This window comes from Athene noctua, chromosome 3, assembly GCF_965140245.1.
Source record: "Athene noctua chromosome 3, bAthNoc1.hap1.1, whole genome shotgun sequence".
Taxonomy (NCBI): domain Eukaryota; kingdom Metazoa; phylum Chordata; class Aves; order Strigiformes; family Strigidae; genus Athene; species Athene noctua.
This window is the reverse complement of record NC_134039.1, coordinates 60,511,302-60,529,777: the sequence shown is the minus strand read 5'-3', so window position 1 is coordinate 60,529,777 and position 18,476 is coordinate 60,511,302. Positions and strand designations below refer to the sequence as shown.

Below are 18,476 nucleotides of genomic sequence, written 5' to 3'. Positions count from 1 at the left end.
ACAGAAATTCAGCGAGGGTTCAGGGTAGCAATGACTGCATCAGCCAATCTGTTTGACCAATGGGAATTTATCATTTAGGGAAAATCAGTCATGACCATAGGTATAAATCCAGTGAGTTCAATATGACCTTTTGAGTGTGACTATATTAAATCTTAGGGACAAGCAATATATTTTAGCAGCATCTCACATGAAGGATCTCCAAGAAATTATGACCTCACTGTAAGCACTGGTAGAAGACCAAGATGGATGTTAAAACTAGTGGTAATTCTACTGCAGTCATTAGCTGACTACAATACACACCCAAGATGTACATAAGCAGGTCAGATGGCTGTCAGAGAAAACACTACAGATGTTATCTCTTGTCACTTATGTAAAGGTTGATACTGCTTCTTTTATGGGCAACAGGGTATATCCCAATGACAGGAGAGTAACCCTGGCCTCTTTTATCCTGAAGCCTCATTCATCCTGGATGAAAAGCCCTGCTCCCTAAAGGGGAAGGCCCCCTGATCTGTCTAATGCCCGTAGAAGTCCTAAGGAAAACTATGCTGTGACATCCACAGCTGCAATAGAGAAGGAGGCAGTGTCCCTAAACAAGGAGTTAGCCAGAGTCATCTACCAGCTCATTCTCATAGAAGAGGGAGTAAGAACCAGCTCTAAAATTTTGTGTCAGGTTCTTAGGAAAAGCTCAGAAGCCAGAAGGATGAACTTATGCAAACATAAACTGAAGGCTAGTAGAGACAAAGTGTCCATCTCCACTGGACTCAGATTTAGGCATCCCAGTACATTTAGAAGCTAACCTTCTCTGTAGATCTCTGCACCTGGGAAGGAATAACCACATGCACCAGTACAAGCTGGAGGCTGACTGACTGGAAAGCAGCTTTGCAGAGAAGGCCTTGGGGATCCTGGTGGACCATGAGGCAGCAACATCCCCTTGCAGCAAGGGAGGCCAACAGCAGCAGCACGTCAGAAGATCAAGGAAAGTGATCCTTCCCCTCTCTTTAGTAACAATGAGATGGTATCTGGAGTGGGCTCTCCAGTACAAAAGAGATACAGACATACTGGAGTGACTCCAGTGAAAGGTCTTGAAGATGATAAAGGGACTACAGCATCTCATATGCAAGGACAGGCTGACAGAGATGGCATTGTTTAGTCTTAAGAGAAGGCTTAGGAGATCTTACCACTTTGTATAAGTATCTGATGGTATTTATTATATTTATATTTTATAAATTTGTGTATATATACAAATAATTTTTAGAAATAATATATATTTTAAAATTATATACTATTTATATAAATACCACTAGGTATTTGGTGCCTGAGACAGATTATTCTCAATGGCACCCACTGGGAACATAAGAGACAATGGGCACAAGTTGAAATGCACAAAATTCCATTTAAACGTAAGAAAAAGCATTTTTATTGTGGGGCTGGTCAAACACTGGAACAAGTTACTCAGAGAATTTGCGGAGTATCCACTCTTGGAAATATCCAAAATCCAACATGGCCCTGAGCAACCTGCTCTAGATGAACCTGTTTTGACAGAGGGGTTGCAGAGGTCCCAGGTCCTAGGTCCAGAGGACCCTCCCACATTCTGTGACTCTGCAATAATCACCACAGAAGGAGAAAGTCATATGTATAATTTTTCTGTATCTTTCAGAGGAAGTCTGAAACTGCCAAACAAGTCTGAAACTGTGGAGGATCAAAGGAATTTTTTATGAAGGGATGACTAGTAAAAAGCAGTCAAGATAGTGGGTAGGTTCAATGATCTTCACCAGAAGAACCTGGAAAGACAGGGCAGTTATCATGCATGTTCTGAAGCCTCTGCTGTTGAGACTGAAAAGACAGAGATGAACCTATGGGACATTAGAGCATAGGTTAGCCTCTGAAAGGCATCAGAAGAGCCAAATCTAGGCATTTTCCTTGTCCTTGAAAACATGAAAAACTAGTCAGTTTCTTGTAGAGAGTTTGAAATGTGGAGACAGACAAACTAAAATATTTTTGGAATAACATTCCTATGGCAGATCAAAAATATCAGAAACAAAATGGCCACACCAGAAAAGACAGTAGTGAATCCTGATCACACTGAAGATGACGTTAATGATTCAGAGAAGATCTCAATGTCCATGTTTACTCATTCAGCAAATCTTCATGATGTTTGAAGGACATGAAGTAGAGCTGCAATGTCCTTAAACCTCTTCATGTGGTACTGCACTGGCCTCTCTAAAGTCATGAGCCAAAGTTATCAATTACTAAAAAAGATACAGGGAAAGGCACTCGATTCTATCAGACCATCATGTTGGTATGGACTGTAAAGCAGAGCAAACTCACAGATGGAGACAGGCAATCTGTGCAACTGAGTGTTTGGGTTGATTAAGTCTGGCCTGCACATCTCCTAAATAAAGGCAGAGAGTAACAGGAGGGCTGGGGAAGATTTGCTTTTATTTTTTAAAATTTCTGGGAATCATCTCTATCTGAGGAAAAGCTGGCATTGCAGCATTAGTGGTGGGACACTGAGGATGCTGAGATCCACACAGAGCCAGTCTCAGAATAGGCAAGATGGGGAGCAAAGAATGCTATCCTCCTTGAGAAACACTGGAATTGCCTTTATCTTTGTATTTCTTCAATGTTCTCTTCAGGGTGGATGTATTGGAAGGTAATTCAAAACTCGAGACTTTGCAAGCATGATGTTTCCCAGGAGTCATACTGGAAACAAGTCTTTCCATCCAGAAAATTAAAAGTTTGCAATTCTACCGCTCTTAGGGATGTAAGATTCCTCCAAGGAGCAGAGTCATCTAAAGCTCTCCTTTACCACAAGTAGTTATCCAGTGCTTGACAGACTCAGCTTTAATCCCAGAGACTCAGGGGAAGACACAAAGATGCAAAGGATAAAAGACAAAATTAGTCAGTCAAACTTGTGAAGGGGAAAAAAAAAAGACAAAAAAGAAAAAGAACTGCCTGGTTGAGAGTTGAAAGCACATCAGCATGGGTCAAACTGTCCAATAAGGCAGGCCTGTAAGAGTTTCCACAGAAGATGAAAGAACAGAAAAACCAAGAATATATTCAACAAAAGAGAAGTAAATCAAGGGTGATGCTAGCAAACTGGGAACGGAGGAAGCTAAGGAGGTAAAGTCATGGAAATGACTGAATCAGTCAAAGGATAGCATGAAAAAAAAAAAAAAAATGAGCAAAGATAACTGAAAGAAACTAAAGAATGCCCTATACACCTTTGAAGTTATATGTGGACAGCAGCAGGGATTCTTGTACTGTAGGGGTCTGCAGGGCAAAAGTGTTTCCAAGCCTGAGTACTAGAAGTGGTTTGCACAAACAGTGGAGGTACACATATAGGCAAGAACTCAAAAAAGAAGCAATGAAGTTGACTTACAAGATAAGCAGTTATGTAAATAGACACACAGACTGAAAAAAAAAGGAAGAGGGATTTAATTCCAGTTATTTCTTCTTATCAATATGATTTGTTTTGCATGATGTACAACTGAAAATTTACAGTGCTATAAGACAGCAAACTTTAGAACTTTTATTCTACAAACCTGAATGAAGTCAAATACTGTAAGTGGAAGTAAGTCATCCAGTACTGCCGTATCTTTTGAGAATCTGTTAAGCATACCACCTATGGATTAAGGGAAAAAAAAAAAAAAAAAAGGAAAAAAAAAGTCACCCCCAAAATCCTACTTGGATTACTTTAACAAAAAGTACAACTTTTTCTGAATACAATATATTAGGAATAAGTACAAGATTTTTTTATAGTACAGGCAATTCCATTACAGTTTAGTAGAGCTACAGCTCTTTTCTCCCTGGAGGAATCTGGCTCCACAACTTCTGTTTCAGTTCTTGGAATATCAGAAAAACCCCAGGAAAATGTAATAACAAGAAAGAAACATAATTAAACAGGACAGGAGGCACAAAGGATAAAGTCTGTATCCCTTATGCAGCAGGCTCTGCTGATACACAGATAATTTGCACATCAGCATTTGTATGAGTTTGTACACCAGTTCTTAGCTTCTGAGCAGAGTTACTGTATTAATTATCAGATAACAACAGAATTAAGACTATAATGGGAAAATTAAGGAGACACTTTATGTTGTATTGTCACTTACCAGTGCCTCCTGTAATCTAGTACACAACAGTAAGAAGGGTATGGGATAGGAACTTCATGTACAGCAGGAGGTGGAACTTGTTGCACCAGTTATATAATGAACTCTGTATCAACTCCAGAGACAAATTTGAATACACATACCATTATTCACACTAACTGGTGTTTTATGTCATTTTAGTAGGACTACTCATGACATAAAGCACTATTTATCATCCACACCTGACTCCTTGTCACTCACCACATAGCTGACTACTTTTCTATTGCAGTTTTAGACAAAGTCTATTCATTAGAAGCTATTCTAGTTTTACTGCGTCAAACAGTTGTTAATTTTCTCCAACTTAGAAGGTGATATTTCAGAATCAGAATTGACAAGTGAAATATGTCACACTTAAAGTACAATCAAGGTTCATTAAAAGATTCACAAATTACTTTATGTGGCAAACTTTTAACATTCAGCTTGACTGAAAATGTAAATGGGAAGCAACAGTATCCCTTAACAGAATGAAAACTGCTTAATTGAAATGAAACCCATACATGAGTCAATCAGTTCCCATCACAGTTACCTGCTTTCCAAGAGTTGAATGTTGACATAGGTGCATGAAGAACTGCGTGCACCATCTTTTGATGAAGAGTTTTAGACACTGTTATAAGAGTATGCACAAGGGGCAAACCTCTGAAGATTCCCATGGCAAGCAGGGTATCTGCCACTCCCACGTAGATATAAATGATGTAGTAGGCGCTAGTGTCAGTGACAATCACAGGAGGTTTGTCAGAGGTGCTGTTTTCTGATTGCGTTGCATTTGCTTTCAAAGCTGTCCTGTGTGATGGAAATTAAAAATAAATTCATTACTGGAAATTGCATTTTTTCCTCTTTTATTTTCTCTATTAAACAAATAGTATTGCAATGTTAATTCATTTTAAAATTATGTTAATGGTTAGTTATATATATTTCCAGTCATTTTTAAAATATTGTCCTGTATACATGAAATATAAATTATGAACTATCCCATGTTCCACTATGGCAAAGCTACTCTCTGTGTGTTCAGGGGTCAAGGCAATAAATGGTTTATTCATCTTGTCAGATACCTTTGGTGATTCAGGTGCCTAGCAGCATTTGTAGTAATTTCTGAAACTGGGTTCTTACAAAGAATGCCATTGGCATATAACTACGACCTCTCCAACAGTTTTCTCCAAACTACTGTGAAAATGAACTGATTTGGTAGTCTGTTGCAAATCTACTGCCTGTTTAATCACTGACAAAATAAGCCTAATCAAGAAAAACACATCCACTTCTTTCAACCAGTAAAAATAGTTTAATTGTTGAAAAAAGTGAATTATTATGAAAGCAAAATGCTCTAAGTGTACTATAAAAATCAAAGGCCTTAGTGACCTATTGTAAGGGGGCATCAACATAAATCCCTTCTCCTCCGGGTCAGACCTAAGTCACCATATGCTTTCTCTCCCCGAACATACAGACTTAGTACTGCAGGACAAACACAGGGACCAAAAGCATTACGCCAGGAAAAGCCATACCACTGCTCAGTATGTTTTAACCTTTATCTGCCTGACCCTGTAACTTTTGGGATTTTTTCATAGGTGAGCAGAGAAAATTGTACAAATGGAGTCTTACAGAAACTGCTCCCTTAAAATGTTCCTAAGCAAATGTCTCACCTGGCACCTCTGAAAGACAGCGGTGAACCACGGTGTATTCAGAATAATCAAGTCCATGCATCTCTAGAGTGAGCTGACCCAGGTAAAGTCTTGCATACACTGTTATGTGCTTAATAACAAGACACAAAGCATTTGATTGTTAGCACTTGAAGTTAAGTTAAGCTGTTACCAGCTTAAGATACCACCTATGTGAGGTATTTAGACTATCCATCTATGAACCCTTTTATTGAATGTAAGCTGGTACCTATCCATGTAGAATTCTGGCAGAATTTGTTAATTATTTACAGCAAAAATCAGTATAAAGGTGAGCCAAATTTCTTCCAAAAAATGATCACAGCTACTTACTTTTTCAGAAACCATAACCCAGCAAGAGAAGCAGCTACCTGTGACCAAAGAAAACAGAATCATTTTTTTGTCTTGTCATATTATGTACTTTTTCTTATCTCCTTTCACTGACTTTATAGTTGTTTTTAGAGAGAACATTATAAATGGATAGAATTCAAACTTCCCTGAAGCAAAAATCTTGTCATATCTGCTCCTCTTTCCACAGAAACCATTTAGTGCATCCCACCAGGAAAGCTACATTTAGATTTGTATTACAATCAGGCTCTCAAGTGCCTAAATTATTTTTTTTTCTTACCGTTACATTAACAAAGGCTTGCTAATTCATTCCTAATGACAAGGAATATTCACTGTATGCTTTAACATATTTTAAGTTTTAAAGTGTAATATTTCTTGATGGCCCTGAGAGTCTCTCAATATCTTCAATGGCAAATATTCAAATATGAATGTCAAACCTTTAACACTGTTATTTTTGCACTGTTGTTCTTGCTAGCTGATATTTACATTTGATACATCTATTTGTCTGATATTGCTTGGCTGCTAGTTTTACATAATTATCCACACAATCTATTTTAATATTAAATGGGGACTTAAACCCTTTTTATTGAGATGCTTTCAGTGCTCAACAGAAGCTTCCTCTGTAACACATTTTCTTGTCTGTCCACTGAGACACTGGAGATCTTAATCTAGACAACCACATTTCAGTCTGCTCTATTCCTGACCTTTTTTCTAAGGGTTGAAATAGAGTTTCTACAATCCTCTTCCCATGTATTTTTAAGGCATTGGTACAGGAATGTACTGCAATAATACCTCAGCACATAATTAGTCTTCTCCTTGGAAATCATTAACTTTTTCAGGTGTTACAGTAAATAACTCAAGTTGACCATGATGCCCTGAATTTAAGCATCTGTAAGGATCAGGCTTCTTTTACAATAATATTTTTACATCTCTCAACAGATTTCTGTTCTCATCTTGACTCCTCACAGCAGAGTAGTTTTTTCAGCTCTGAAGATGAAGGTAGACAATATTGTGACAGAATAACTTCACAAAGCCCTTCTATATGTTTCCATTCATAACGGCTCTTCTTCCAGTTAAGCAACCATAGTCTCTGGGTATTACATCTAGGAAGCACAGTTTGGAGCTACTTAAGTGAGACACACGCACACAGCCCCCTTGCAAATCTAGGAAGAATGTACAACTGATGCCCTATTGATGGTGATCTGCGTGGACTCATCTTGGAACGAGTAATACAAAACAATCCATTCTAAATCTAAAACAGTATCTCTAGCATTTCCACAGTAGTCCCACCCAGCTCTGAAGGGTGTCAAAACTCCACTTTCAATTTATTTGTCACTACTGTTTCAGTTCAGCACTTGGATGTTTATCACTAGCGTCTCTTCATTGTCATGTTAGAAGAGTACAAACTGTTAGCACAGGGCACATAACCACTTGGTGTGGTATTTCATCTCATGCACAGAGGTCTGCTAAAGGTTATATAGTTTGTGCTATGACTGAATACTTTCCAGCCCATTAATTTATCAGTAGGCTTTTACTTAAGCAATAGTCACACTGGGAAGTTTAACTTAGATGGATACATTCTTTGTCATAAGATCTGTTCTTTAATTAGAAGATGAGACTTCTGAATTATTAAAAAATATTTTAATCTAATTTACAAGCAAAAATTTGTAATCAAGGTTAGAAATGTATGCTGAATATACAGGGATAGATCTGATATACCTCAAAGTTAAATTTGCTTTTCCCTTACAACTCACATTCAGCTTTGCTGTTGTAGATTTACACAGCCATTTTCCACTACCATGGAGATAAAACTTACATAAGAACAGCTACGCATCTAAATACTGTCTTGCTTCTGAAGGTGGTTTAAAATTTGGGACCTCAAACTAGATCCAAGCTCCAGGCTTTATTCCTGGTCCAAAAGAACTAATTTAAATCACCTGCAACATAACATTATTTTAAATTCAGGATACCATCAACCTCATCCTTCTCCATCTCCTTGATGATACTAGAAATTTGAATACCATCACAAAACTGCTAAAAACCTTTCACTGACACAATCAACCAGAAACTAGTCCTATATTCCTAATGAATTCTGCAATATCATTTAACAGCAGCTGCCAATAAGTGATACATACATGAGCTAATGTCTGACGATTTATCCATTTATCCTTTTATCACAAAGAACACAGTTTGAACAAACATCATTTGCAGTAACATGACTTCAAGCGCAGACTTTCTTACCTCAACTAAGAAGACAGTTACACACAAAATTAGAACAAAAATCAAGTTTTTGTGGATGGTAACATATCTGAAATAGGTATTCCATGTGGTAACAGTACCCATGCTTTCCGCATCATCAGTGAAGCATTCCTGCCAAAGAATTGATAAGACCATAGTAAGAACGATATCTATATATGAGAATTTCTGACACATGACTGCTGTCATTCTTTCTGCTAACTCACTCCAAATAGTTGAACTGCAGCATTCAAATAGGCTGATAATGGCTGGAGAGGAAGGTACTGACTGGTTGAGACATTTTTGATACAACAACATAGTTCAGAGATTATTTGAAATTTTCAGACAACATTGAAAGAAACACCAAGATTTGTGTAGCACTACTAGAAGCCCAGAAATGCTTAATCAATAGCTGTTTTCTTTCAATGAAGATCATTATTAACACTGTTAAAGTAAATTTGTAAATACTCTCAGGGTTTTTTTTTCTGCTCAGATCAATAAAGCGAAAGAAAAAATGGGCAGTGCTTCAGCAAATTATGAGTTTAAATATTTCTTGTAGACTTTTTTTCCACCTAGGAAACTGTTTCAGAAAATTTTCCTATCCTGTGAAAATCAGATGTCAGTTTTGAAAATGAAAGTAGTTTATCATGACCAGTTGATAGTTATTAGACAAAATTAATTTTGGTCCAGTTCTTCGTATACAACTCAACCTTAATTGCATAATTTCCAGCACATCCATAAAAAGAGTAATATCAAGCCTACTCTCTGTTCATCTCCTGTATCAGAACATAGACTAAGCAGTCTGAGAAATTTGTCAAATTTGATCAAATTCCAGTTTTAAAAACTGTGCTAGTACTTCAAATGTATTTTATTCTTTCTATAAGCCTTAACATTTCCAACGTCAATTTTACATAAATGTTTTAAAACAATGTTTTTCCATGTTATGGTTTCAAATTACATTTTAGCATAAGTAATCTTGAAGACAGATTAAAGTGCAGAAGATTAAAATTCTGTATTGAAATTCTCTACACATAGCTTTCAAGAACTATAAAACATCAGGCAAAATAAATTTTTGAGGATTTCAATATTTGAGTTAAAAAAATTTCATGGATATTCCAAAAATATATTCCACAGAGAAGTACTGCGTTAAGAAAGGCATAATCACGTAGAAAAATACATGAGTATATTGCAGTAAACTATCATGATATCAAAAAAGCAAGATGAATGTAAATCAACACATACCTTCAAGTCCTCTTCACTGATTTCATCAGTTATGTCCAAGAGACTGTCTCGAGACACGCGCCTGGTGTAGATATCTATCTCAGAAGACAGGTTTGTCTGAGGCACCATAGACATTTTCCGAAATGTTGTACTTCCCTTTTTGGAAAAGTTTGGTCCATAGTTCACAGAGGGGCCTGTCATCAGGTTTAACACAGATTGCCTCCTCCGACCTTGCAGCATATGTTCGGTGCTCAGCATGTTACTCCGAAGTAGACCCACATCTCCTTGTTCCAAGTCAGGTACCAGTGAAAGCCTCCTTTCTGGTGGGTCGTTGTGGCCATCTTCTATCCCATTGACTTGCATCCCGTTCTTCTGCACTACTGAGAACTTCCTACTTGCATTAAGGGGGTTAATAATTATGGAGTTCTTCCTTTTGTCATTAAAATCTGAAGTTTGTTTAAAAGATTGCTTCTTTATTTCATTTCGTGTTCCCATGCCTTCTCCTTCAATGGAAAATCGTCGGAGAGTCTCAGTGAGAATTGAATTTCTTCTCTCTGCACTGAACTGATCAAAAGAATCAAATCCCATCAGCTCTGAGCTGAAGTCTGGCCGTTGACCCTGAAGTTCAGAAAATGTTCCATAGAAATAGCAGCTCCCCTCATGTAAAATTAGTATTTTGTCAGCAATCTTTAAATGTTCCAGTTTTGAAGTAACCAAGATCCTAGTTTTATTCGCCATTAACTTGCATACACAGCTATAAAAGATGAAAGTGTTAACAATTAGATTTTATTCTTCATGATTAAATGTTGCTTTTATCACTTTCAGTTTCAATCTATTTGCCTTTACCTGCTCCCCTCCCAGTATGAGCAGTCTTGGGTGCTCCTTTAAACTACAAAGGACATGGTAAGGCTGAGATGTGTAAACAGTGTGTATTTTATCACAGGAACCAAAAAAAGGAGGAAAATTTAATCATTTTCAGGTCAGTCCAAAAAGCACATTTCAACTTGAAAATGAAATATTTCTTTTCATAGTAGGGTTACTTAGATCTTCTGCTACTAAACTTAAAAGTCTTAGTTCAACGTCAAAACTTCAGACTTATGGTTACTGAAAAGCTCGTAGATGGCAGTGTGTGTCCTTACTGTTTTGAGCTACACCACCATGACAAGTCTGTCTTTGGCTAACTTTCTGCCATTCTGTTGGTCAGTGGGCACTTTCAGTTCACAGGTGATTAGAAAAACAATACAAAACAGCTTTTTGTAAAAATTCATACTTACAAAGCAGGTAAATGTTTTGAAATAAAATCCTTTCTGTCACACAGACACACCAGATATAAAGCCATGCACTCTGGGAGTAATAGATTATAGCAGGCTCAATACATTGAGATGGAAGAAGGAGCAGTAATGCTCACACATGGCCCAGGATTGTTCCCAGCACAGTATGCTGTCCTACTGCTAATACAAATGCTCAGTCAGAAGAATCCCTAAAAATAAACATCCTCAGAAGATATAATTTTGATCACTTCAGTAATTTTGTACTGTTAGTACATTTCTGTTCTTGGTTTTACTTTCTGCTGCTTGATAGGATTCTTAAATACAATCTGTCAAAACATACAGTACCTTTCAAATATCTCTTTTTCTGTAAAAATGTCTAAATGTCCAAAAGGAGAATCCAGGAGATACAAATCAGCATCCTTGTACACTGCTCTGAACAGAGAAAAAGGAAATTACATTAACTTTCACATGACTTATAAATTTACATAAATCTAATTTTAAAAGAATGCCTTTACAGTTTTGTCTCTAAAACTTGTAATTGATAGACTTTTCTACAGCATCAATATGGAGCTGGAGTTCAATGTTAAATGTGCTTGTAGGGGACCTTTCAGTAAAGCCTTTCCTTGCTGCAGACCACATTACAAACTAACTCCATTTTCTATTACTTTCTGTGCAATCAAAGGAAGTTATATAGTTGTCTTTTACACAGGTTACTCTGAAGTTCTGTTTATGGCTTGAATCTGATACTCCCCATCAGTGTACAATGACCATTTAAATACTGTAACTGTACTGGTGCCTGAGGGAATATTACATATATTTAAATAAGTGTGTGAAAAGACTTAGGTGTCAGCACTTGGTCTTAAAAGTTCTTTGAAATAAGCGGTGAGCAAAGTGTATTAGTGAGTCATGATCTTGCAAACATTATCTGAAATGGGACTGTACAATATTTTGAGTTCAGGACATGAAAAACTATTTGTAGCATTAGGACCTTAAACTGTATGTGCTTGGACATGGCTGACTTAAACCTAAACCTACAGTTAGGAGGGGTATTTTTTAAAACAGTTTCAACAGAAGTTCAAAAAGGCCCCTTGCCTTTCTCTGTGAGTATGAAAATCATGATGTGATATGAATCAGAGTATAATTAGTAAAGAAAATTTGGACAGCTGCATTTCAGTACTTTTTAAAGTACTCTAAAAATTAGTTTTTAAATTGTTATGTTAAACAATGTGAAATATTTAACTAGAAGGAGAAAAAGCCCTCAGTACTAGTATATTATGTTAATAAACAAAGGAACTTCATTGAAAAATCCTCTGTCACAATGGATTTCCCTGACCATACATTATGATGTAGTGGCTGCACAACAACAAAAGTTTATACTGTTGCTGGCGCTTTCATCAGCAAAAATGTTTGCAGGTTTTTTCCTGGAATAATAGTAGTACTCAAATTATTGCTATAATTTGTACACTGGACTTAGTAGCTATACATGACTGGCTTTAGGGTACTAGCTCAAAGCCAGGGCATGCACTGTTTTTTTCCCTTGATCCTCTGTTTCCCCTGGTTGTAGCTGCAGGCACTAACAGTGCTCTAGAAAGATGGATTCATGCCATGTCCATTTGCTTTTCACGGTGGCTGGTTGATGACACTTCCAGCAGGGATTCTCATTTCACATGACATTGCACAGAGTACATCAGACACCTGTATGCAGCCAGTCCAAGCAAGTAACTTCCTTCTTATCACCAGTGCAGATATCCTAAATTTTCTCCTCTAGCATTCTCAGAGCTTCATTTGCAACCCACACTTCAACAGCAGCACACCTTGGAGTATGCTGAGCTTAGTCTGGAGCCCAAACAAAATGTAAAGCAGATACAGCCACTGTCTTTGGGACAATTAATTGTTTTAAAAATAATAATTATATAGGTCACAATAAATATATCAGTTCTGTGACCCTCCAGTAAATAAGCTGTGACTATCTGAAAACTGACAGACATGATTATTAATAGAATCTGCAAAATACTTCACATAAATGTTGCATTTTAAATGAAAATCTAAGTGGGTTTTGTGGGTTGAGGTTTTTTTTGCTCTGAAAGCTTTGCCTGTTCCTCCCGTCCTCTCTTCTCTTACTGCATAAAACAGAACTATCCATATGCCTCTTCCCTCTCACAAATCCACTAGAAAGAGCCACACTGAAAGCCTCTTTATTTTAATGAAACCATCTTTTAGTCTCATACAGACATGCATATCTTTCATGTGATAGTGAAGATCACTATAATGCAATTTTACCTCTACCCAGTGTTTCTGAGCATGGGAACCAGCACAATTTGCACTTGGCACAGAAAAAAATGGGGCCATTTACACATCAGAGCTGTCATTACTGGATTTCTGATGATATCTAAGTGATTCTGCTGAAACACATACCTAATTTATAAGACAAACACCTATGTTATTGTTCTGTAGACCTTCAGAATTACTTACTAACGTTGACAAGGCCAGACCATTATTCACAGGTACTGACGAGCCATTGCTTTCCACTTTTTACAACAGAAGACCAAAACTATTAGCAATGTTTTTTGAAACATGGCATTTTTTCATTTTTGTTACCCACAGACAGGGAGTATGTCATTATTCAATAAATAAACTGCTTTGTAGAAGTGTCATAGCGGGGAAAGATACTGGAATATTTCTTATTGGTATCTTTATATGGGTTTCTTTGGTACTTAGAAAGCTACAGTTAAAGGTCTGAAACTCCAAACAGCATCTTGCATCAGGGAGGGAAAGAGTCTTCACCTAAGCTACAGCATGCATCTGACATTAAACTTCTAAAATTCAATAAATAAATATACAGGCATATCACAAACACAACTGCACAGCAAAACTCAGATTTTTAATGGTAAAATCAAGTTCCTGATAAACCTGGAGGATATTTATATAGCAGGACTTGGTCCATGTGTATTTAAGTGCTTAGTGCATAACACTTTGCTTATACTTGAAACATTAAAGAGCAAAATACCTTGCTAGTGAAATTCGTGCTCGCTGGCCCCCGCTCAGAATGATTCCACCTTCACCCAGCACTGTATAATCTTTGTCTGGGAACTTAGAAATGTCCTGTTAATAAATTGTTTTTAAGAATCAGAATGTATTTTCCATATCCAAGGAACTCAAGCTACAGACTGGATGTAAGCATAGTGTACAACAGCGTACAGACAGGTTAGACAAAAGTTGTAAAAAAAAAAAGAAAAAAAGAAAAAAAGAAAAAAGTCCCACACAGGTTTATTTCTTTCATTTGTTTATGTAATCAGAAATGGTGATAAAAGAAAATAGAATGTTCTATCACAGAGAGCAATCATGAGCTGCAAGACCCCAAGAACAAATATTTGTCTCAATTGCTAGATCTCCATAAAAGCAAGGAATGTACCTTCATACAACATCAATCCCAGATGTTAACCATTCGAGTTCTCAGTCAAATAAAATGATAAATGCACTTGCTGCTGAAGTTAGGGAGCGCAAGAAGCAGACTCTGGATCTGAGCTCTTCAAAACCCAGAGAAATTTATATTTCAGGAAGGTTCATTGAAAAATGCTTGCACAAAATTCCTAGCCAGGAATGCCAGGAATGCTCAAAGTTTGCAAAAGGTTTGGGAACCAAGTTCCACTGCTTGGCCTGTAAGCTACTTAAAACTCACGACTATGCTAAAAATTAATCTTTAGCCAATGATAACAACAGAAAATAACATTTCACTCTTGTGAGACAGAAAAAGGAGAAAAGGACATCCTTGTGCCTCACTGGCAGAGGTGGCCAGAAATGTTCCTGAGACGAGTATTTAGTACCAAAACTGAGGATCCATGAAACCACAATAATACATGGAATTGGAGAAATGGAGAATGGCTTGTGTGCCTGAAGGCTGTGCAGTTTTTCTACTTTAACAGTTGCTCTAATAAAAAATATTAATTCTGCCTTCAAGACTTATCTGGCCTACATCCTCAAGCCAATACAGTAACACCACTATCACTGTGATGGTGGTAGCTTCAGGGGACTTTTCCCAGAAACACAGGCTGGATGACCTACCTCCTTGTGCCCCAGGGCACCTAGGTTTTCAGTGGGTACTGGGCCAGGGCAGTTTGCCATGACCAAGCTGGAAGCCCCAAGTGTCCCAGAAGCTCCCAGTGCCTGTGCTCCCTACTCGGCAGCACTGGACTGCCACTCTCGATGCCAAGGCAGGGACCCCCTGCTGACCAAGGCATCTGATACCAGGCAAAATTGGCTCCAGTCTTCTCATGCTTTACAAAGATTTTCCTTTTAGTGCAACTTCTGGGGGAAAAAGGTGGTATGCAAAATCCCTCAGAAAGTGAGCTTCTGGGAGCAGGCTTTATGCAGTGCACTGGAAGAGGTAGCCTGTTTGGGGTCTCTCTTTCCCCAGGCAGCCAAGGGGCACACAGGAACTCAGCTGTCTGCATGCGTTCTGCAGCACCCACAGAAATCCCGCGGCTTCTGGGAAAAAGACTGGAAGATACGTGAAGCACTTCCAGGGCAATAGGACCTGGGATTCTAAGTTGAGCTGCTCCCTAGAAGTTTGCATTTCATACAAAGTCAGATATAACTCAATTTTGATCACCCCTGCTGTGATTTTGTTAATCACTGTCTGTTGGGAAGCGTTTTGGCATTCCAAGCCTCTGAGGTTTTGCAGAATAAATAAATAAATAAAAGTCAATCCAGAGAAATGTTTCCTTCTTCCTTCCCTGTAAATTGCCCTGACCTCAGGAACAGAGTGAACAATGCTGTTCAGCCCTGGATCAGTGACAGATGAAAGGTCCAGCCACTCAAGAGCTAGAAATTGACTGCCTGGTCTGTCAGGAAATGGGAGATTCTCCCAACTCTTTAATTTGATAATAGCATTTACTTCCTGACTTAGAGGATTCTGACCTTAAAATCAAGATGCTCTTACGTATGGAAAATCTATTGCAGGTGATTTTTAAATTCTTCTCATGTTAACTAGTTATTTCACTCTTGTAAAAGGAAAGCCACACTAGCAAATCCTAATACATAACAGCTCAGGTATTTGCAGAAAGAGGGATGTGAAAACCGGGCAAGTAACATTTTTTAAAGTTTTTCTGAACATGGAAAAATCATTTTCTTATAGGTCATGAATTATTTAGAGAGAACATGTGAAATTCTGGCATAAAAGCTTTTCTGGCATTTATTCTGCTCAGACCACTTGTGGTTTCACTATCACAGAATCACAGAATCATCCCGGTTGGAAAAGACCTTGTAGATCATCCAGTTCAATAATTAACCTAACATTGACAGTTCCCAACTACACCATATCCCTCAGTGCTATGTCAATGCAACTCTTAAACATCTCCAGGGATGGGGACTCCACCACCTCCCTGGGCAGCCCATTCCAACGCCTAACAACCCTTTCTGGAAAGAAATATTTCCTAATATCCAGTCTAAACCTTCCCTGGAATAACTTGAGGCCATTACCTCTTGTCCTATCGCTCGTTATGCATGTGGGAGTCATGTTATTCATCTGTAACTTTGACATTTACCCAATATCTTCACCTGAACATCGGGATTTACATGGTTAAGTATCTAGATATCTAAGCTGATTTCAACTGTTTCCCAGTTCTACCAGTACTGCTGCCTGTAATGGTGCTGGTGCCACTGCCTTTTCCTGATTCTACTTCTTCCAAAAAAGCTCAGGTAAAGAACTGCTCCCAGTATGTCTTCCCCTGCAAACAGGGTAAAATCCTAGCCCCACTGAAATGAACTCCAAGGTTCCCATTGTTTTAAATGGTAGTGGGATTTGGTCAGCTATATTTCATTGCAGGTGTGTCAACATGGAATTTTAATCAGACTTTTAATGAGTTCCCCTTCTGCTCTCTTCCACCCTTTACTTCAGGATAATATATGGCATGGAACAGACAAAGAACTTTTCAGGCTGTAATTATAATAATTAAAAAATATTTAGTAATTTCTTTCAAAGGCGTAAACAGAGTGATGAAGTCCAATAGACACACAATGCTGTTTGTTGGAACATGCATTACCTATTGTAAAAAAGTACATAGGGCTGGTCCAAATACACCCTTGCTGTCATTTTATGCAGGAAGTGAAATCAAGCCAGGGACAAACCTAATGTAATGATGCTGAACAGCACAAACCCCAGCATATTAATGAAGTAGCCACCCGATTTTCTTTAACATATCTATTTCTAAATGCTTAAATTGAAAAACCTATTGGTAACTATTCAGAGAAGAAAATCCCCACAGCTCTCACAGATATTAATTACTTCCATGGGTGCTTCTAATATCAGGAGCTAACATATCTCAAGTTGCACACCCAAGGAGAAGGCACCCCTTTTAATATCTGTTTGCATTTTTAACAGTGTAAATGTCATATTCATCAACCTCAGCAGCAAAGCAATGACCCTCACAATACCTTTGGGTTTGGTATGGAAGAATATAGCCAAGATGATAGGTTAAGTTAATATTTTTTTCCAGGGTGAACAGGAAATGTGGTCTCATTATAAAAAAAAGAAACCTCAGAATGCACTTCACAATCCAAGTCTCTTCTGTAGAGATTGTTTGTTTTCAAAATAATTTGATAAATCTTTAGCAAGAATTAAGATAATAAAACATGACAGAAAAGAGTTTCTGAGAACCATGCCTTCCAGCATATATTTGCTTTATATATCCAAGGCTACTCAAGCAGTTCTAATGACAGAACATACATATTTTACTTATGGGACCCCTCTTTCTTCCTTAAATATGTCCTTAATGATGTGGTTTTAGATCTTTGCTCTTCTGCCTTCCCTCCAAAAAGGAAAACAGTCATGAAACTGACGGAACAGAGCAGTGGTCTTGACTCTCTCCATTTCATCTTCACTAACCCTTTCCTCTATTTCACTTCTATTTTTCCTACAATCTCAGTTTCTTTACCATCTCTATCACCTTCCTTTTCTTCATTGCCATTAACATTCCCCATGTTTATTTTCAGTTCCCTGAAAATCCACCCATTCATGTGGCGACCTCCTTCTCACCTACCAAAGTACCACTTTGTGTTTTAGAGCAGCTGCCCCTAAATGAACTTTTCAATTCCCTTTCTGTAGTACGGACTATTTGTGATAAATTAGAAGAAAAATACTGAAGCCTTTATTATATGAAATGCCTAGTGAAGCTGAATACAAGTTAAGCAGAAGCAGCACCAAGGGTTTCAGGCAGGAGCTGCAATACTGTTCCAACCTATTTGATAATTTTCCCCTTCAGTCATAAGAGGAAAATTTGCTGTTACCTGCTTTCTCGCTTTTGTATTTCCAAGCAATGATATTCAACTTTAATACGCCAACAAGGTAGAAATGGAACAGAAACAAACCTTCAGGTTTGAATTCAGCGATTACAAAAAATCATTAGCTAATTAATTTGAAACGTCATTTTGCAGAAAGCATAACTTTCAATTTGTCCTGACTTTCAGAAAATTATCTTGGAAGTAAGACAGATATGAACTAAACTGCAAATTTGAAGTTTTAAAATTTTCAAACCTAGTCGTGTTTTAGACTCATACCTACCAGTGAACATTTTTGTCAACTTTTAAAAGATGAAGAATTTTCAGTAATT

The 18,476-nt window shown here is 37.6% G+C and overlaps 1 protein-coding gene across 1 annotated transcript in view; it reads right to left on the bottom strand.

Annotated features, from left to right (window-relative positions):
* CFTR (CF transmembrane conductance regulator) overlaps nt 1-18,476 on the bottom strand; it is a 90,986-nt gene that overhangs the window by 30,876 nt on the left and 41,634 nt on the right. The window contains exons 12-18 of the mRNA XM_074901560.1: nt 13,877-13,971; nt 11,215-11,301; nt 9,620-10,352; nt 8,384-8,512; nt 6,128-6,165; nt 4,675-4,928; nt 3,546-3,625 (exon numbers count right to left, since the gene is read on the bottom strand). Coding sequence (XP_074757661.1) covers nt 3,546-3,625; nt 4,675-4,928; nt 6,128-6,165; nt 8,384-8,512; nt 9,620-10,352; nt 11,215-11,301; nt 13,877-13,971 — 1,416 coding nt within the window. The remainder of the gene's footprint in view (nt 1-3,545; nt 3,626-4,674; nt 4,929-6,127; nt 6,166-8,383; nt 8,513-9,619; nt 10,353-11,214; nt 11,302-13,876; nt 13,972-18,476) is intronic.